We start from the raw sequence: 22,102 nt of genomic DNA, 5'->3' as shown, positions 1-22,102 counted from the left end.
ATCGGGGCACACTCTAGACCTTGTTTTTGCTACTGAGCATGGGGAAAGTGATCTGGATGTGGGGAGTTTTACAACACTCCCTTTGTCATGGACAGACCACTGCTTGCTGAAGTTTAGACTTTCAGTAACCTCTTCCCTCTGCAAGCGTGGGGGACCTATTAAAATGGTCCGCCCCCGGAGACTAATGGATCCTGAAGGTTTTCAAAGGGCTCTGGGGGATTTTCCGGCTGATAGGACTGGCGCTCCTGCTGAAGCCCTGGTCGCTCTGTGGAATACGGAGATGACCCGGGCTGTGAACACGATCGCTCCTGCACGCCCTCTCCTGTGTAGAGCTCATACAGCTCCATGGTATACTCCGGAGGTGAGAGCGATGAAGCAAGATAGGAGGCGGCTTGAGCGGAACTGGAGACGAACTCCCGACGGATACAATTATGCGCTGGTTAGTGCTTCGACTAAGCTCTATGTAGGAGCAGTGAAGGCAGCTAAAAAACATCATTTTGCTGCCACTATTAAATCATCTCTTTGCCGCCCAGCGGAGCTGTTTCGAGTTGTCCGGGGGCTTCTCCATTCAAACCCTCCGGACACGGTGGAATCATCGGAGGCCTGCTGTAATCAGTTTGCCAATCACTTCCAGAATAAGATCTCATGTATCCGCCAGGACCTAGACTCTCAAGTTATAGCAGTAGATCCTAGTGAGATGTCCAGAGCACAGTCTTGTCCTGTTTTGTTGGATGAGCTTCAGTTGGTTCAACTCGAGGATGTGGACAAGGTGCTTGGACAGGTACGTGCAACCACTTCGGTACTGGATCCTTGCCCCTCCTGGCTGATAAAAACTAGCAGGAATGGAACAGGTAGCTGGGCCAAGGAAGTGATAAATGCCTCTTTACGAGAGGGAGTGGTCCCGGGCTGTCTGAAAGAGGCAGTGGTGAGACCACTCCTGAAAAAGCCTTCCTTGGACCCAGACAATTTTAACAGCTACAGGCCAGTGGCGAATGTTCCATTCCTGGGGCAAGGTCTTGGAATGGGTGGTTGCTGGCCAGCTGCAGGCGCTATTGGATGAAACTGATTATCTAGATCCATTTCAATCGGGTTTTAGGCCCGGTTTTGGCACTGAGACAGCCTTGGTCGCCCTGTACGATGACCTATGTCGGGAAAGAGACAGAGGGAGTGTAACTCTGTTGATTCTCCTTGATCTCTCAGCGGTTTTTGATACCATCGACCATGGTATCCTTCTGGAGAGGCTCGCGGAGTTGGGAGTTGGAGGTACTGCTTGGCAGTGGTTCCGCTCCTACTTGGCGGGTCGTCTCCAGAAGGTAGTGCTTGGGGAACATTGCTCGACACCGCGGGCTCTCCAATATGGGGTCCCGCAGGGGTCAGTTTTGTCCCCCCTGCTTTTTAATATCTACATGAAGCCGTTGGGAGAGGTCATCAGGAGTTTTGGAGTGCGTTGTCATCAGTATGCTGATGACACGCAGCTCTACTTCTCCTTTTCATCTTCTTCAGGCGAGGCTGTCGATTTGCTGAACCGTTGCCTGGCCGCAACAATGGACTGGATGAGAGTTAACAAACTGAAGCTCAATCCAGACAAGACTGAGATGCTGTTGGTGGACGGGTTCTCTGATCGGATGGTGGATATATACCCTGTCCTGGACGGGGTTACACTCCGCCTAAAGGACCGGGTTCATAGTCTGGGAGTCTTTTTAGACTCTTCCCTCTCACTTGAGGCTCAAGTAGCCTCGGTGGTTAGGAATGCGTTTTACCAACTTCGGTTGGTAGCCCAGCTACGTCCCTATTTGAGTAAAGAGGACCTTACATCAGTGGTACATGCTCTGGTAACCTCACGTTTGGATTACTGTAATGCGCTTTACGTAGGGCTACCTTTGAAGACAGTTTGGAAGCTACAACTAGTGCAAAATGCGGCGGCCAGATTGCTGACAAGGACCAAGCGGTCCGAGCATATAACACCTGTTCTGGCCAGCTTGCACTGGTTGCCAATATGTTTCCGGGCTAGATTCAAAGTGTTGGTATTAACCTATAAAGCCTTATACGGTGCGGGACCACGATACCTTGCGGAACGCCTCTTCCGATATGAACCGGCCCGTGCACTACGTTCTGCTACGAAGGCCCTCCTCCGGGTTCCGACTCACAGGGAGGCCCGGAGGGTGATGACAAGATCTAGGGCCTTCTCAGTGGTGGCCCCCGAACTATGGAACAGTCTCCCCGAGGAAGTACGCCTGGCGCCGACTCTGCTCTCCTTCCGGCGCCAGGTCAAAACCTTCCTATTCTCTGAAGCATTTTAAGTTACACTGATTTACTTTTTAAAATGTTTATTGTATTGGATTGATGATTGTATTTTAGTATTATTTTGTTATTCATTGTATTTTTATGCTATTTTATGTTCACCGCCCAGAGAGCTATTGCTAGTCGGGCGGTATATAAATTTAATAAATAAATAATAATAAATAATAATAAAAATAGTACCAGGCATTTCATCTTCTGTTTTCACCTTCTGTGTTGTGTGTGGCTTGAAGTTGGGAGAGGAAATCAGGAGACAGCTGCAGCCCGGATGTGGCAGACGTATGTGCCTGAGGAGCTATTGGAACAGATGTTTGGGGCGGTAAATCGGAGGGAGGTTCGTTAATCGAATACTGAGCGGGAAAGCCAACAAATTCTTCCTCGTCAGAGGAAGCAGCAGGGGAATGGAGAATATCGCTTATGTGTGCCTGAGGTGCTGTGGTGGTGGTTGGCACAGAGACGTAACGTGGGCGCTTTGGTTTGCTATGGCTGGAAAGATGTTTTGTCTTAGCCAGGGCTTTGGCGTGTCTGGTCTTAGTCGTGTTAGAATGTTGTGGCTTGGCTGTTTGTGGCATGCCTGGCTGATCTGGCACCATATGGGTTGATTGCGGCATGCCTGGCTGTTCTGCCATCTTATATTAACTTGGGTACAGTACACTGCCACGGAGGGGGCAGGATGTAAAGACCCGAACTGGCTCAGCGTACGACCACGGAGGGGGTAGAATACACTGGCAGATGGCGGAGTGCACTTCCACAGAGGGGGCAGGATGCACTAAGGTATTAGCGTTAATATGTTATAGGCTGTATTTAGACTTAGCACACTCAGATTAGTGCTGTAGGCTGTGTTTCAGGCGTGGTACACGGCCCCAGAGGGGGCAGGATATACCAATATAAATCAGATTTAGTACAAGTCAGCCACTAAGATTAAAGCTCCAGCCTTGATAATACAATCCAGCCGCTAGGATTAAAGCTCCAGCCTTGATAATATCATTCAGCCACTAGGATTAAAGCTCCAGCCTTGATAATACAATCCAGCCACTAGGATTAAAGCTTCAGCCTTGATAATACAATCCAGCCACTAGGATTGGAGCTCCAGCCTTGATAATATAATCCAGCCACTAGGATTACAGCCACAGTAAATTTGTGTGCAAGTCAGCCCTGTGTAAGTCTGTTTGCAGCACCACAGTAAATTTGTGTGCAAGAGAGCCCTGTGTAAGTCTGTTTGCAGCACGTATACAACACACATACGGATAGATAGCCTGCAGGGAAGGTATCCGATGGTTAATAAAGGGTAACAAAAAAGGCGGGAATTTTGAATTCAAAAAGTGGCGCCCGAAAAAAAGGGCAGGAAAAAACGATCAAAAAAGGCGGAGAGAGAAGGAGCAATGGCGGCCGTCTGGGGACGAAGTGGGGGGAAGGGCTGCCCAGCACAGACTAGCAGGGGGAGCCGCGGGGCCGATAACCGCACTAGTGGCTCCAAAAAACCCCCAAAAAGAAAGTGCAGATAGAAGCCTGTGAGGGATAAGGCAGCAGGAGGCAAGCCTCTGCCGGCGCCGGGAGCAGGGCTAGCCGCGGCGAAACTAACGTGCCGAGAAAAGCCTGTGAGGGCTGAGGCAGCAGGAGGCAAGCCGCTGTCGCCGGCGGGAACAGGGCTCTCTGCGGCGAAAAAAAAGGAGCGGAGAGAAAGCCGGATCGCCAGGCTCCAGGGAGGCAGAACCCTGATAGATTAAAAAAGGTTGGAGGGAGCCGCAGCCGCAGGCTCCCGCCTCGGAGAAAATGGCAGCCGCAGTCTCTTCAAGGGCTCCACAGAGCGCGACTTGAGAAAAGCAGAACCGCTACGGGAGAGAAAAGGCTGCAATCTCCCGAAGCTCAAAACGGCCAAAAAACACAGAACACCGCAGCCGCGGTCTCTGTGGGGGTCGCCAGACAAGCAGGAGAAAGAACGAAAATAAAATGTTAAAGCCAAATCAGGGAGAACCGCAGCCGCGGTCTTTGAGGGAAAAAACCTCTAACAAGCAACAGAGGTAAGTGAAAGTAGGGAAAGAAGGACTGGGAAGACACACAAGCGACGCTGGGTTTGCACCCAGTCAAAACAAATAAACAAATACAAAAACAACTTAGCTAAATGCTACGCTATAGGATCTCAATGATAAGTTTTCCAATCTTGTTCGTACGAAGGCAAGAATGAACTGGAGAGTGGGAGGGGCCTGACGCCCCTAGTCTTGACTTCAAAGACATTCTTGCCTTCGCACGATAGGTGGAGCTAACACCCGCTGTGATGGCCGGACTCATAGGGAAAAACTTTTGTTTTGTTCCCACTCCTGACCTGGAACCTTTATGCTTCTGCTAAGCACTACTTGCCTTTGCTTAGGCACCCACACTCTGTAATACGTGTTTTGATAACCAAGCACATGTCCCTTTTGTGCCCTTTGGGCCAGTTTCCCTTGCCTTTTTCCTTTAGGTACGTGCACCCAGCACTTCGCCCCAAACTGTGCAATGTGATTCAACCTTGGCTTCTTTCCTGTAAGCTTCTCATAAGGTGACATACCGAGGGCTCTATGCAACAGCCTGTTTTGTATATATGCTGCATACAGGATGCATTTTCTCCAAAAAGCGTTTGTCAATTCTGAATCATTAAGCATGGCTCTCATAGCCTCTTGCAGTGACCTATTTTTTTCTCTCCACGGTCCCATTCTGAAATGGCGAAAATGGGGCAGTAAGGTTTTGCTCTATACCTTTACTCTCCAGGTATTCTTGCAATGCTGTGCCTGTGAATTCACCCCCCTGATCAGAACGTATTCGCTTTATAGTAACACCATGTTGCACCTCTACTTTATTTATAAACATGCACAGTTTCTTCTCTGCCTCCGCTTTTCCCCTAAGCAGATAAACGGTGCAATACCTGGTGTAATCACCCACTAGAACCGTAAAGTACTTTGCACCTCCTTTCGACGTCTGCAATGGTCCTGACAAATCTATGTGAATTAACTGATATGGTGCGTTTGTAGTGCATTTTGCTTCCTTGTTTATAGGTGCTACCGTGGCTTTGGCTTTGTTACATGCATCACAATCATACACTTGCCCACACTCCTTCAGGTTCATATCCTCACTATGACTAGGAGTTTTCGTTATAGTCTCATAATTAGCATGCCCTAGCTTTCTGTGCCATTGATGCATGCAGCTTTCATGTGACTGTCTGTTTGCACTTAATGTAGCACACCCTGCGTGTTTACTTTGAATGACAAAGAGAGTGTCTTTCAGGCACCCCTGCATACAGACCTCTTCACCCTTTTGTAAGTACACTTCCCATTTGCAAATGTTACAGTGTAACCCATGTCATTCAATTTCTTAACTGACAATATATTACATTCTAACTGTGGCACATATAATACATCAGTTATTATTGTTTTCAGCTTACATAATTTCACTGTTCCACGTCCCAAAACGTCCCGTTTTGAGCCATCTGCCAAAACAACAGTCTCTGTCACAGATTTCGAAGTGTTAAATAAGTTCCGGTCCCATACCAAACAGTGGGTTGCCCCCGAATCCAGCACCCACTCAGTGCTTTCAGATTTATGAGTCTCTGCACTTACTAATTGCACGCTTGATTGCTGCCAGCCTCGTCCTCTCCGCTTGGCTGCACAGTCTCTCTGCAAATGTGTTTTCGCACCACAGGAATAACATGCTTTCAGTCCGTTTGCTGTGTCTTTGAAGTACATCTTCTTACTTCCCTTTGGCTCCGTCTTTTCGGCTTCTTTTCTCCTCTCCCATTCCTGAAGAAGCTTTCCCGTAGCATACTGCTCCGTCAATCCTGCATCAGGCATCGCCTCCATTGACGTGACGAGAGAATTCCACGTGTCATCCAAGGAAGACAGGATGATATACACTCTTTGAAGCTGTGTGTGTTCTACTTGTCTCTGCTGCAATTCAGCGAACAGCCGTCTAAATTCCATCAAATGTTCAGACATGGTGCTTCCTTCAGCCAGTCTCATTTGATATAGTTTTCTCGCCAGAAATATTTTGCTTCCCACTGTCTGCCTCACATGGACCCCATTCAACACTGTCCACATGCGCTTCGCTGTTGGCTCATTTTGAACATACAGCAACTGAGAGTTAGATAATGCCAATATGATATATGCTCTTGCCTTTTCATCTCTTCGTGTCCACGCTAGCTGCGGAGCCGCCGGTGGGGCTGCATCAATCACCTCCCAAAGGTCTTCTTTTGTCAAGAATGCTTGCATGCGAAGTCTCCAGCTGGCATAATTCTTCTCCGTGAGCCTTTCCAGAGGCATCCTGGCTGATGACGTTACAGCCATTCTCAGCAGCACACTTCTGCTCACCTCTCCAACACACGGCCACGTCTCCAAGCGTATCCCTTGCTTGCTTCTGGACTAGATCTGGTCCTTATTCTTGGGCCTTATCCTGGGCCCATAACCCTTGTCGTGCTGCGGAATGTTTGTGTTGGCCGGCCCAAGGTACCCAGTCTTGGCTCAGATATCCAGAGAACAAACAGGCTCAGTTGAAAGTTTTAAGAGTCTTTACTGACACAAGACTATGCATTACATGTAAATGCAGCTCCTTCTGACTTCTACAACAACCCCCACTCTTTGCTTTCAGTTTCCCAGCATTATATACACAAATCGTGCCCTTGCCAGCAACATCTGCTAATTCGGCTTTGGCACTTCTCTGTTGCTGGTTTAACCCTATAACAGCTGGTTCTTCACTGTCTTTGTGGAAACACACATTTCATTATTCTCCTGAGTGGTCAACAGGAGGTTGGGTGGGTGGGCTCTGGGCAAAGGGGAAGCTTCCAAAAGGAAAACTTTGTGAACAGCATCATTGTTTTTCAGCATTTCCCCCACCTTTTTATTCTATAGCAGGCACATGTAGCCTACCACCCAAATTTAAACCAAAGCTGTTCCTGGCCACATCTACACCAGACTGTTATTTCCCTTTAGACAGTCATGGCTTCTCCCAAAGAATCCTGGGAAGTGTAGTTAGTGAAGGGTGCTGAGAGTTGCTAGGAGATGATCTGTTCCACTCACAGAGCTTCAGTCAGAGTGGCTGACTGTTAAACCACTCTGGCCGCTGGAGCTCTGTCAGTGGAATAGGCGTCTCCTCTCAGCACCCTACAATTCTCAGGATTTTTGGGGGGAAGCTGTGACTGTCTCATGTGAAATAAAGGTCTGGTATGGGTGTGGCCCCCAGATTAGCCAAGCCCAGCAGCTGTGACTCTTGCTTTTAGAACACTGACAGTTGGTTCTTACTGAGCATATCATTGAGTTCAAGCTAAAATTTCTTAAATTAATTAAAATCAGTCAGGCATTTTTTAAACGTTTAAACTGCAGAAGATGAGGGTCAAAGTATGGGGCAAGGTCAGTGACAGGATTACAGGTCCTCTGTGAACATGGCTGATTTTTAATTAATTTCAACAGATTATGAGAACTCTGACAGAAAAAAGTCCAAAAGGGGTATGTTTTTCCCCTCTCTTTTTACACTTTGAACTCTTGATTCTCTCTGACAGCTTTGTGTTTCACCATGAAAATTTAGAGGGTTGTTAAGCAAGCGTTTCTGAGTTCAGGAAAATAAGTTTTGTAAGGTTTCGTTTCGAAGCATCAGAATGGCATGGGGGTATTTTCAATTTAATATTGTGGAATGGGAAAAATCCATGCTGACTATAGTATACAGCCACTCTCGTGGCTGTATAAACAAACATCTTTGACATTCATACTTGTATAAACATTTCTTCATACAATGTCTTGATATGCATCTGATTTCACACTATGGTTGTAAATTATTACTTACAAAGTTTTGTGTAATAATTTGCAATAATAACTGCATTTTAAGTGTGCCCTTCTTCATTGGGGTGGTCATGGTCCTCCTCTGTTGTTTTAACCCTGAGGGGCACATTAGGCTGAGAGATGGTGCATAGCCCATGATCACCCAGTAAATATAATACATTTAAAGCACACTTTCCCCCAAAGAATCCTGGCAAGTGTAGTTTTCCCTCACAGTTATAGTTCCCACCACCTTAATAAACTAGAGTTCCCAGGATTCTGTGGTGGGACTCATGTGCTTCAAATGTATGTTAAATGTGCTTTAAATGCATGGTGTGGATCTGCCCTAGTATGCTGGGCATTCATTAGTGAACTGAAAATAACAATTTTAAAAGATACTTCTTAAAGCCGGGCTCTAGCTTAGTGGGCGGGCACATGCTTTGCATGCAAAGGTCCAAAATTCAATCTGTGAAAGAGTCTAATGGCTGGAATCTTGAAGAATGAATACATCAGTACAGTAGGGCCCCGCTTTACGGCGCTTCGCTTTATGGGACTTCGCTAATGCAGTGGTCTCAATTCGACGCAATTAGATTAAAGCCCCACTCATGTAGCGCTTGTTCCACTTTTACAGCGGTTTTGGGGTATCGCGCACCATTCTATTCATTTAGTTCCGCTTTTCGGTGGGTTATGTTCCAGACCCCTGCCTAAAAGCAAAAGCCACCAAAAAGCAGAACTCCATCAATAAAATGGCACCCGACACCTGAAAAATGCCATAAAAGCAGAACAAGCGCCATAAGAGTGGGGCCTTACTCTAATTGAAAGCCGCCATATTAGTCCAACGCCAAAAAATGGGGCCCTACTGTACTCAAATAAATGGTACCAAATAGCCTGACTTGGTACAAAAGAGGAAAGAGACCCAAGGGCCACAGTGATGCCAAAAACTATTTATGTATTTTATTTACAACATTTATATACTGCTTTATTGTAAAAAACCTCAAAGCGGCTTTCAGAAGGAATTAAAGCAATAAAATTATTGGCAAAAAAAAAGGTATTTAAAAATATTCCAAACAATAAAACCAAAATGAGTTAAAAACAGATAAAAAACATAATAGCTTCTGCATGCCTGGGTTGGCTTGTCTAAACAAAAACATTTTTAGCAGGTGGTGAAATGAGTACAATGAAGCACCTCTAACGTAAATGGGCAGGAAGTTTCAAAGCATAGGTGCTGCCACACTAAAGGATTTATTTCTTACAAGAGCAGAACAAGTACTATGTGGTACCCATAACATGGGAAGCACACCTTGAACTTGGCCTGGTAAGAAATCAGCAACCAGTGCAGATTTCAGAGCAGAGGTATTATGTGCTGACAGGGTCTCACTTATGTCAGCAATTGTGTCACATCATTTTGCACTAACTGCAGCCCCTGGGTCAGGCTGTGCTGCATGGGGATTTCAGTGACCTTGGCTGACTGGCTGCCAGGATTTTTTAGTTTTGGATAGGAATCCTGACTGGTTGTGGGATGCTGAGTTTTCTGTCTTACTCATAGGAATCTTGTTGTGGTTAGTATGGTATTGCATTTAGGAAATCATTATTGTCTTTTCTTTTTCTATTTGCATTTCATTTACTTCTGACCTTACTCCCTTGCATCCATTGAAGCAACAACAGTGGTTCCATATGGTCAGCTCAACCCCCTTAAACCCATTGATGATGCACCTTGTTATTTGCATGTTGGTTTGTTTCTTGCCCAATAGTGATATAAGAGAATTCACATACTGGGAAGTGTGGCTTCAATTGCTGTTGTTCCCAGTCTACTGCTTGATAGGTAGACCAAACCATGTGTGTTTTCTCTCTGTCAATTATTAGTCACTAGAATTGGGTTGGCTGTCAAAGTGAGTTTATAGTAGTTTATAGTGAGTTTAGAGTAGGCAGGAAAGTGTAGAGAATCTTCTCAGCTCTTACTCATTTCTCAAACCTTCTCTGCAGTGAAGAGTCAAGTCTTTAAAGAAGTTTGGAGCAGCCACATTAAAAGGCAGGCAGGACATTCCAGGCAGGCTGTTGCCCACCTTGCTTGATATGGATATCGTTACAGAGGATCCGTAGTCAAGCCTTACCAACAGGCCTTACCAACAGCACAATCCTAACCATATCTACTCAGAAGTAAGTCCTGATGTGTTCTGTAGGTCTTAGTCCCTTAGTAAGTGTGTTTAGAATTGCAGCCTCCAGGGGCATTCATCTTTAATCCTGAGTGCTCCCATCTAATATCTCTACAACACTAGGCTTTCGTCCTACAATGGCCTTCTTGTGATTGGCCTGGTCTGAGGGCACTTAAACCCTTCTTGCCAGAGGCAAGGAGACTAGATTAAATGTTCCTTACCCAGGCTCTCTAAGCAGGTGAGAAGGCATGATCCCATCACTTCCACTGGATCTGGAAACACCCTCATTTAGCTAAGATTTCTATCTTAATTTCCAATCAGAGATTTTTGTTCATTTGAGTGGTATACTCCAAGCAACTCTGATTGATGCTTAATGTATCATGCTTAATGACATCACTCAGGCCTGCCCCATGACATCACTAGAGCCCACCCCATTACATCACTAGGGCCCACCCCTGAAATCTCAGGATTTAGGATGCTTCTCACCTGGCAATCCTAGGTTCTTAAATCCTGATAAAACAGAGGTACTCCTGGTCAGTCGGAGGGCAGATCAGGGAATAGGGATTCAACCGGTGCTGGATGGGGTTGCACTCCCCCTGAAGTCTCAGGTTTGCAGTTCGGGTGTACTCTTGGACTCAGCTTTGAATTTGGAGGCCCAGATTACTGCTGTATCCAGGAACGCCTTTGCCCAATTAAAACTGGTGTGCCAGCTGCGCCCGTTCCTGGAGCTGCCTGATCTGACTAGGGTGATGCATGCCTTGGTTACATCCCGCTTAGACTACTGTAACGCTCTCTACGTGGGGCTGCCTTTGAAGACTGTTTGGAAACTTAAATTGGTACAAAGAGCTGCAGCCAGAGTGTTAACCAGGCCTGGTTACAGGGACCATACAACTCCCCTGTTACAACAGCTCCACTGGCTGCCAATTTGTTTCTGGTCACAATTCAAAGTGCTGGTTTTGACCTACAAAGCCCTATACGGCTCAGGTCCAGGCTATTTGACAGATCGTATCTCCCTACATGAACCTGTCCGGGATTTGAGATCTTCAGGTGAGGCCCTTCTTGTGCTCCCCACACCTTCGCAAGTACATATGACACGGACACGAGATAGGGCCTTTTTGGTGGCTGCCCCTAGGCTATGGAACTCCCGAGTGAGGTGCGATTAGCTCCCTCCTTGCCGTCTTTCTGGCGACAAGTAAAGACTGATTTATTTCAACAGGCATTTGGGATAAAGAACGACCAAGATTAAATGTCATAGGATTGGTGACTACAGTATATGATTTTATTATTTTAAATTGTCTGCTGTTTTTAACATATGGTTTTTAATTTTTCTCATAGTTTAATTCTATTTTAATTGTATATTTCTGTATGTTTTAATGGTGTTGTTTTTAGTTGTAAGCCGCTCTGAGTCCTATTGGAAAAAGGGTGGGGTAGAAATAAAGTTTATTATTATTATTATTATTATTATTAAAGTACAAGGGGAATCATAGGTAAATTCTCTATGATATGAAAAGACCAAGGCATTTAGAGTTTTACAGGTTATAAGGGGTTGGCATATTACAGTTCCACAAATCCGGGCAGGCTAATTTGCACATTATGCAAATAATTTGCTAATTATGCAAATCAAGCATGTTAATGGTTGCATTGTCCAGTTGTATTGTTTTTATGCCTAGTAATTATCACCAAAAACTGGGGGAGGATTTTTTTTAACTTACATTTTCAGCCCTAAACATCTAAACCAGCCTTTCCCAACCAGTGTGCCTCCAGATGTTGCTGGACCACAACTCCCATCTTTCCTGACCATTCACAATGCTGGCTGAGGCTGATGGGAGTTGTGGTCCAACAACATCTGGAGGCACACTGGTTGGGAAAGGCTGATCTAAACTCTAGTTTCCAACACTTTGTACATTAACACATTTTAATTTGATTTATCAATCTAGGGCTGCAATCCTGTGTACACTTACTTGAGATTCACTTATCTCAGTAGGATGTTCTTCTATTAAAGATGCGTAGAGATGGCCTGCAATTTAAATAAAAACTAAACCAGATATTAGTAGTTATTTTTAATTCTATTTTTATGCAAAAATGTATGTGTACTGCAGTGAAATATCTGCTTTTTTAGTTTATTGAATATCAGAGCAGCAGTATTTTTGTAACGTAAGGATCCCATAATTAGAAGGCCTAAAGCAATTATTTTAGAACTTTATTTAACAGATTCTATATATATCTATATCTATATACATTCAATTTATATAATTTTGTATAGTATATGCAGTAAAAAAAATCTAGAAGTAACAAAAAACTCCAGTAAATTAAACTGGATTATAGGAATATAGATCCATGATAAAATATTTCCAATTCTTCCTGGATCTTCCAGAACTGATTTCACAATTGCAAAAGTAATTAACCTGATCTCCTTGGTTGCAAATTCAGTTGCTACAAATTTGGAATTACCCTACACCCCAATAATCTATATTCATTCCCCACAGGAAGCAGTGATAGTTCTTGGGATAGAGAAAAACTCCAGTCTCCCCCAACCCAAGGATCGCAGGCCTCTGTTAACCACCCCAGTATGCCTGGACAGCATAACCTTCCAGTTAATCATCCTCTTAACCCTCTCCAACAGAACCGCCTTCTGCCAAATGGTACAGGTTAACATCTTTCCATATTAATATTCAGTTTTTTAAAAAATTCCTATATTTTACGTTAAAGAGTCTACATAAAGCAGCAACACCAAAAACCCCAGCAACAATAAAAATTGTGATTTCTGTAAATTTTCATACAACATAATAAAAAGACAATTTCAATGCAATGTTTCATAAGGGATCAGACTTTTAGAAATAATGATTAACATGAGTGGCAAATATTTTATCAGTAAGTTGCATTACCGCAAGGGTTTGACCAAATGCCTTTTAAGTTGAGACCTTATCCCAGTCTGTGTCTGTGTTGGAATTACTTTTTAATATGTTTTTAAACCTGTTTTTTTTTAAAAAGATGTCTTGAAAGCTTTTTTAAAAATGTTTTTAAAGATGTTTGGTTTTAATGTATTTTAAGGTCTGTTTTTGTGATGTTTTGAAGTGTTTTTGGTGCTTCTGTATGCCGCCCTGGACTCCTGCTGGGAGGAAGGGTGGGATATAAATCAAACAATAAATAAATAAATAAATGATATAATAAGCAACAAGAAATACCGTATATTCCGGCGTATAAGACAACTGGGCGTATAAGACGACCCCCAACTTTTGAGAAGATTTTCCTGGGTTAAAAAGTCGTCTTATACGCCGGATTATACGGTAAGTGTTTTACATTTGCATGGTAATAATTATCACTGAAGGCTTGTGTGTACATTATAGTCAACTGTACTCTAGTCCAGTTCAGTTATAATAAATGGGAACTTTATGTTTGAGGGTTGTTTTATACATTCAGATAAATCAGATGGTACAGAGTTCCTGGGACTGTAGCAGTTAATTTAGTACTTTCCCACATTAAACATTATTTATTTATTTTGAATGTTTTATCCTGCTTTTCTCATAAGAGTCAAAAGAACTTAAAATAAAAAGTATCATAATGCAAACACTATTCCTTCAATAAATTAATATTCAAAATCTTCCCAATCTGCTTCTGAGACTCTTATATGTTCTTACATATCTTTTTTCAGTGATTCTGCAGCCAGTTTCATCTGATGTTTAGTGCATTCGGAGTTGTTCCTATGAACGTAATTGTGATTAACCAAACAGAGGTTTTTATTGTATTAACAAAACGTTTCAGCTTCTGCCTTCATCAGCTGCTAACATACAAATGCTGTTACCAAGGTGGCAGTTATAGAGCTTTGAGGAGGGAATGCTCAGAGGGACTTCACTTGCAGAAGCTAAGTAGTGGTGGTACTGTCCTCCAGGTTCAGGCCATGTGGTGCCAGTGTGTCCAGAGAGTAAATCCAAAAGCTCTCCCTTTTGGTCAGTGCTGCTGGATCTGCTGGCATCTCTATCACTGTAATGGAAAAGTCCAACAGGCTGTGACCCTCGATGTTAAAATGCTTTGGAACTGGTTGCTCCACTTTTTTTGTCAAGATCGCTGACTTGTGGTTCCTGAAGCGCGTGCGTAGGTCAGTTGTGGTCTTTCCTACGTATTGGATATGACATCCTGGTCTTTTGCACTCAATGATGTACACTATATTTGTTAATACAATAAAAACCTCTGTTTGGTTAATCACAATTACGTTCATATATATATATATTAGGTGATTAACGGAATCCTTATAGGGATCCAGAGCAAGCTTGAGTGAAGTTCTGTTTGTTGCTTTCAAAATTGTTTTTTATGAGAGAGAGAGAGAGAGAGAGAGAGAGAGAGAGAGAGAGACCCTAACTACTGGGCCCTGGGAGTTATCTGCTGGCAGGGCGTGGAGTCCGCACAGCTTCTGCAGCAAAGGCTGCCTCCCTTTCTCCACCGATTGGGCCCTGGCAATTAAGATGGCAGTGCTGCTGGGTAGAATGAAAGGTCATAGAATCTGGACAGCTTTTGAAGCTCTGGCATATGGGCCAGTTGATTTAACATGAAGGATTATTAAACATAACCCACCCCCAATCTGAATTGGTGCAACCTTAGGAACTCCATACCACGTGCATTAGCTGAAAATGTACATTGGTACTAAGCAAGTAGTTAGTGGTAACTCACTTGAGGTAAGGATCTAAAACAAGCCAACAGACATTTACTACTAAAATCGCATTGGTTCAGATGGCAGCTACTCCAAAAGGAAAGCCTACTTTTCCTCTGGGGGCAAATGCTTCAAAGGTTTGATGTGTGCATAAACCCTGACCCAACCAGTGGGAAGAATAATTCACATTCACTATTGCCAGGTTGATAATGTACTCCAGTCAATCTATTAAAACAGAACAACAACAAAATCAAGGCAGTGCCCCACCTAGTTTTCCTTGGGGACATTGAACTGTGGTGTCAAGACACCGTTCAGCTACTGTTTGTTAACTAGTGTTTAGGGATAGATGTTAACACAACATACCCCTAACCAAAGCAGGGGAAAAAAATCATGGGAATTGGGTAGTATTTGGATTGGGACACCTGTAAAATACTGAACGTATCACATTCCTGCTATTTATTTACAGAGCACAGATAGAAATAATTTCTGTCATTGCATTATAGCAGTAATTAAAAACATGTTTCCTTGTTAGAGGAGCATTTGGGGCTAAGCAATAATTGAATAAAACTTTATAATTATTTAGTGGGCAACTTTTACCTTTGCTAAAGTTAAAGATCTTTGTACTATTCAGTGTTTAAAAATCATAAACATATATTTTGCTTTATTTTGTTTTCCTTAGGCCTGGAGCTCCCTTTTATGATGATGCCTCACCCGCTCATTCCTGTCAGCCTGCCACCAGCATCTGTCACAATGGCGATGAGCCAGATGAACCACCTTAGCACGATTGCGAACATGGCAGCCGCAGCACAAGTGCAGAGTCCTCCCTCAAGAGTTGAGACGTCTGTTATTAAGGTGAATGAGATTTTTTTTCCCTTTCATTTTAAAAAAAGTACTGAGTATAGCAATTATATCTTTGTTGACAGTTCTCCTTTCTCAGGCATATATTTTCTCAATAATAAAATATATTTCTGTGACTGGAACAAATAATACTAGTTGGGGAAATCTACTTATTTCTCATACAAAGCACAATCCAACAAATGTTAAGCACTTGTAAATCTAATTGTTCTCTCCCAGGTTTCCAGAGGACAGTCTTTGTATTTGGGATAAGCACTACCTTCTGGTTGGAAGACTGTGTCAATTTCAATTATTATATGGAGGAACTCCCTGCCTTCTCAGGCTGGTCCTACCTTTTTTGGAGCTTTATATTTAGTGGGCTTTTTATTCTTTTTAATTTTATTTTTATGCCTTTTTAGTCCTTTGCATCTCCTTGCATTCTCAGCCATTCTTGAAGAAATGTTTTTTTAAAAAGGGATTGCAGGTTGGATAGGACCACTTTGCCCCCCCCCCAGCTAGGAGCTTAGGGAAGGAAGGTATTTAGAGCATTTAAAGGCTACAGTGGCAGTGGGGAAGGTTACATTTCATGGAATTACAGTATTCACATATAAGGGGAATAGTGACCATGGGGAAGTCTTCTTTAGATGCGATTTCATATGCCAACATCCAGCATGCCCTTACTAGATGCTACAAACTTTTGTTCTCAACTGATCCATGTTAGAAGAGGGTATCTAGAGGGCAATCTATCCACCCAGCAGTTGTTATTTTGAATGGTCTGCACACTTAAGCATATGTGGGAGAAACTTTTCTGTGCTTATCCTCATGGTTTATAGTTGTCTAGCTTGCAATTTAGCTGTATATTAATCCTAAATTTGAGTAAGTGACGAGAGTTTCCCAGCATTTCCAATTTTGGCCTGGGAGAGTAGAGAACTCACCCAATAAAAAGGAATGAACTTGTCTTCCAACCAGAAGGTGGCACTATCCCAGATGAAAAGATTGTTCCATGGATATCTAGGGGAATGGAATTATATGGTATGAATGGGAATATACAGTAAGTAAAAAATATAGCATGTTTATATTCCCTGAGCAGAACATACTGTGACTTACATTATTAGATATATAGACAGCTGCCCCCATCATGTTAGTTGCAGAGCATCCACTTAAACTAAACAAATCTGAATTTTCTGTGTTTACCCTGTTCTTGGTCTCCAAAGCCAATTTAGATTTAAAAGATCCTACCCTGCATCCAGAATTTGGGCACTGGAAGTGTGCAGGTGAATTCTGGAGTTGAAGGGTAGCCAGAGAGAATGGCCTTGGCTTTGGCTGCATTGTACCCAAACCTGGACTTGTTTTAGATTGCATACTATGGAATTCATTTTGGGCGAAGAATTGCATCAGTGTGTGAAATCAGGAGCATGTGGGAAGGAGATACCTGTTCCTCAGTACCACAGTTTAAGCAATTCTTAACTGGTCTGGTTCTGCACTTAAAATGGTATAAGTGAAAACTGAAATTGTCCAAAGCACCTCTCTGTTTCTGTCAGATGCTAGATTGTGAGATTCTTAAAATGACAACTCCCTAATATGTGTCAGTAGGAAAGTTGATATGGAGAGCCCTGCCAGCTTAGATTTCTTGCTGACCTTTCCCTACAATTCACCCAAGTTCTTCTAAGCCAGTGTTGTTATCTTAAACTTGTAAAGCTTCAGATGCCATTCTGCTATTAAGCAGTACTTTGTTTCACAGAGATAAGAAAATGGAATAACACTGAAACAAATCTTGGTATTCTGTTTTTTACTCTTTCAAAATAATGAAACAAATGCTACAGTAAAATAAAACCATTTGGAATAAAGTAGGGAGGACATGAGGTATCTATGCAAAAGGGACACAAGTGCTTAATATTATATCCCACCTGATGAGTCTGTGCCACCTCTGAAATGAGATGAACATTAGACACCCTTTTTGTAATGGAATGTTGAGATCTGTGAGTTGGAAAAATAAGAAGATATTAGGAACGAACAAGGACAACAGACTGTGACAACAGTAAATCACAGTAAGTGTGACAGCTGTGACCTGAGAATACTTTAGGCAGGAGATGCCTTTCATCACCTGCCCATGGCTTCAGAAAGCCAAGCTTGTTAGCAGCCTGAACTTTCCCCAAACAGAAATATGTGCAAACAATATAAAGGCACATTGAAAGAAATGTTATAGTTCAGAGCTAATGGCAATGTTTGTGGTAATATTGAGAAGACAGCCATAAAACAATATCAAAATCTACTCTACATCCATGAAATATACATTGAAATATCAATTTGTAATAGAATATATTAATAATGCCTAGCATAGTGCTACCTTGTTTATTTGATTGGCTTGTGGATTTTCAAAATATAATAAATGTGAGGATAGAACAGAGTACTGTTTCCACATGTTTATTGAATGAGAATATATCGCTTGTATATGAAAGAAAATTTGTCCAACTAGTGGCTTCAAGAAGACCCTCCGTGGCACAGAGTGGTAAGCGGCAGTGACGCAGCTGAAGCTCTGCTCATGACTGGAGTTCGATTCCAACGGAAGGAGGAAGTTGAATCTCTGGTAAAAGGGATCGAGGTCCACTCAGCCTTCCATCCATCCGTAGTCGGTAAAATGAGTACCCGGCATATGCTGGGGGGTAAAGAAAGGCCAGGGAAGGAACTGGCAATCCCACCCCATATATACGGTCTGCCTAGTAAACGTCACAAGATGTCGCCCTAAGAGTCGGAAACGACTCGCACTATAAGTGTGGGGACACCTTTACCTTTACCTTTAGTGGCTTCAAACAGTGGAATGTATGTTTGCATCTGCAATATACATAATTGTCCTGCCCAGAGTCCAAGAGATGAGACGGAGATGAGACTGGAATTAATTCTTGTTTTATTAGAGTAACGGTTACATCAACAGCAGTGCGGTTCATAGACCTCTCTATGCTGATTCACTACTAGACTACCTAAGCATGCTCTGCAGCTTGTGGAGTAAGTTGACTCAGCACCCCAATCAGGGGGGCGCCGCCTTAAATGGGAAAGGTCTTTGCCTGTAATCTCTCACTCCTTTGAAGTTCCACCTTCTGACCAACCCGCTTCTCGTGGCATCTTGCGCAGGGCGAGCCTCCGCCTGCTCACCTGACAGGGCAGGCTCGCTAGGTGCTGGCTCAACTTCAGGGGGCAGGGAACCCGCTGGCGGGGAAGCATTTGAAGTGCCAGGCAGGGAGTCCTGAGAGGGTGGAGTTTGTGTGCATGCGAGCCCATCCCCCAACGGCTCTGTTAAGAACATAAGAACATAAGAAGAGCCTGCTGGATCAGGCCAGTGGCCCATCTAGTCCAGCATCCTGTTCTCACAGTGGCCAACCAGGTGCCTGGGGGAAGCCCGCAAGCAGGACCCGAGTGCAAGAACACTCTCCCCTCCTGAGGCTTCCAGCAACTGGTTTTCAGAAGCATGCTGCCTCTGACTAGGGTGGCACAGCACAGCCATCACGGCTAGTAGCCATTGATAGCCTGTCCTCCATGAATTTGTCTAATCTTCTTTTAAAACCGTCCAAGCTGGTGGCCACTACTGCATCTTGTGGGAGCAAATTCCATAGTTTAACAATTGCAAACCTATGTTTGATGCATGCATAAATTCCATTTTTAAGTAAACATATACCAAATGTAATACGTGAAACAATCCTTCTGAAACAAAATAATATTATGCACAGGAGGAACTTGTATATTATTGTTGGGGCGATTGTAGGTGGAGTGAGCTCTGTGTTGATGGGAGGACTGTCTGTGGGAACTGGTGGGCTTCACCCCCTCCCTCAATGCCCTCAAAAACCTCATCCACCTCTGGCTCCTCTCCCTGATCTATCTGGGGAGGCTGGGGCTTGACTGACTCCTCTCCCTGCTCCTCCTGGGGGAGTTGGGGCTCAACAATAATATACAAGTTCCTCCTGTGCATATTATTTTGTTTCAGAAGGATTGTTTCACGTATTACATTTGGTATATGTTTACTTAAAAATGGAATTTATGCATGCATCAAACATAGGTTTGCAATTGTGTATGTTAGACAGGTATACAAACCAGGTAGCCAGAATTGGCCACAGGTTTTTGCTGCATATACTTGTGGTAACAAATGCTTCTTGCTATGTAATGTGTTAAGTGATCCTTAAGGCAGCATTCTGTGCTTTGTGTGTGGGTTAGATCAATCTTACTGTGTTCCACTTGCCAGGATACAAATATATGAGGAATGAAAAGATTTTTCCTGTTCCAGTTTCCAAAATTGGAGCATGTACAATTTTCTGTAGATTTAAGTTCCTTCATTTGCTCTGTATTTCTAGCAGTAGTCATGTTAAGTCTGTTGCATAAAAAACAACAGAGTCTTGTAGCACTTTAAAGCCTAACAAATTTGTTGTGGCATAGGACTATAGTCCATTTTGTCAGATGCACCTTCCATCATTGCTTTACCCCTCTTTGTTAATGATACACATGTGTACATTGATAAAAAGTAGTCTGATGTGATTATATGTATGACTGCATCAAGATTCTTTTTAAGTGGTGTTATATTAAATTACACATGTGCTTCTTTGCATTGGAAAATCACCACATGAAAAGAATCTTGAGACAACTGATCATACTATCACACTGAGATTTCCCCTCCCTTTCTGGCATGTTTAACAATATGCACAACTATGCAGGCACCTATGTAAAAGACTACACAAATAGAATCATATATAATTACATTAATATGTTTTTGCAGTGTTTTTCAATGCACATGTGCATATTGTTCTTAATATTGTTAATAAAAAGGTAAAGGTGTCCCCGCACTTGTAGTGCGAGTCGTTTCCGACTCTTAGGGTGACGTTTTGCAACATTTACTAGGCAGACCGTATATATGGAGTGGGATTGCCAGTTCCTTCCCCGGCCTTTCCTTACCCCCCAGCATATGCCGGGTACTCATTTTACTGACCACGGATGGATGGAAGGCTGAGTGGACGTCGACCCCTTTTACCGGAGATTCGACTTCCTCCTTCCGTTGGAATCGAACTCCGGCCGTGAGCAGAGCTTTCGGCTGCGTTACCGCCACTTAGCAGATGCAGCAAACACCTCATGTAAAAATATGAAATAAAAAACAAATAATGGAGGATTCCTCATGAATTCAACAAGTAACTGCATCAAGAAACAAGACCAGACAACTTGGAACTGCAGAAGCTGAGGAGAAAATCAGATGGGGTAATATTTTGAAGCATCTCTGTACAGACAGTAGTGGTTGGAGGTGAAGGGTGGGGTAGAATTGCATTGTTTACCTGGCTTCCTAGCATCCGGGTTGCTTCAGGTTACCAAAAGGAGGAGGGGCAAGGCAGTGGGGAGGTTCGATGCCAATCCAACACTGTGCCCGCATTGTTCCAACCTTCCCAATAAGTTGCCCTTCTTGGTACTCACCAGCGACCCCAGTATTGGGAAGCCAGGTTAATAGTATAGTCCCATCCCACCCTGTCCTGCCAACTGCTACTGAGTAGAGAAAATAAAATTCTGGATACAAAAAAGTATGAAACATGAGCTCAATGGAGCTCTGACCTTACTTTTTTTTTTTTTGGAGCAAGTAGCGCTTATACTGCCAAAGTGCTTTAGAAACTGAGAAGAGTTTTCAAATGCAGTTTCTGATATGACGAGAAAGGTCAGGTTCTCAAACAAAACAGTCTGCTGGGTAAACACAAGCCACTTGTGTAACTCTGGCCAGATATTTGGATCCAGGCCAACATATCCTAGTCAACAGGCTGCACCAACATCCTTCCCCCTGACTACTGGGCTGTCACCAGCCCTACACCACAGCTATACCAGAGCTGTTAGCTGACTAAGGTCAGTCTCAGCACTGTTCTTGGGAGCCATAATCCTGATCAGCTATGCCTGTGCAGTGGCTCATACTAGTATTCTGTAACACAACACTGGAGTAAAAATATTGTGGATGATTGGGCCAGGAGTGTTACACTACCTACTTGCTCAAACACAATATTTCCATTGTTATGATATTCAAAGAATAAGAGATACACATTTATCTAGTGCCTCGTCCATTGAAAAATGGGGATGCTATTTTTCAGAGGAAACTGCTAATTCCCTTCACTTGTTTGATCTTCCTGCTCCCTACCTCCCAGTCTTGGCATTAATCATATTTTATTTGTTTGTGAGGTTACTGTGTCTTCCAAGGCTCAGGAGTTGATTTTTGAGACTTCATTGTCAGGAAATTCTGCTGAAATATAGGAGACACAAGACATTCTTTCTTAGTAAATTGGTAAAGAATTGGCATATGACGTTTAACAGCTGACATGTGCTGTTAAATCTATCACCTGAGTAGCTAATGGTAAGCCACGGGAGACCAGAACAATTGATTTTTCTAGAAG

At 43.3% G+C, this 22,102-nt stretch overlaps 1 protein-coding gene across 8 annotated transcripts in view; it reads left to right on the top strand.

Annotated features, from left to right (window-relative positions):
* The window catches only part of DACH1 (dachshund family transcription factor 1), a 585,162-nt gene that overhangs the window by 419,200 nt on the left and 143,860 nt on the right, over positions 1-22,102 (top strand). For 5 of the 8 annotated variants that reach the window (XM_061629968.1, XM_061629967.1, XM_061629966.1 and 2 more), the window contains exons 4-5: positions 12,712-12,867; positions 15,550-15,722. In XM_061629968.1, the coding sequence (XP_061485952.1) occupies positions 12,712-12,867; positions 15,550-15,722 (329 nt within the window). The remainder of the gene's footprint in view (positions 1-12,711; positions 12,868-15,549; positions 15,723-22,102) is intronic. The other 3 variants (XM_061629971.1, XM_061629970.1, XM_061629969.1) reach the window with 1 other exon arrangement.

Source organism: Rhineura floridana, chromosome 5 (assembly GCF_030035675.1).
Source record: "Rhineura floridana isolate rRhiFlo1 chromosome 5, rRhiFlo1.hap2, whole genome shotgun sequence".
In the NCBI taxonomy this organism is placed as follows: Eukaryota; Metazoa; Chordata; class Lepidosauria; order Squamata; family Rhineuridae; genus Rhineura; species Rhineura floridana.
This window is presented reverse-complemented; position numbering and strand designations above follow the sequence as displayed.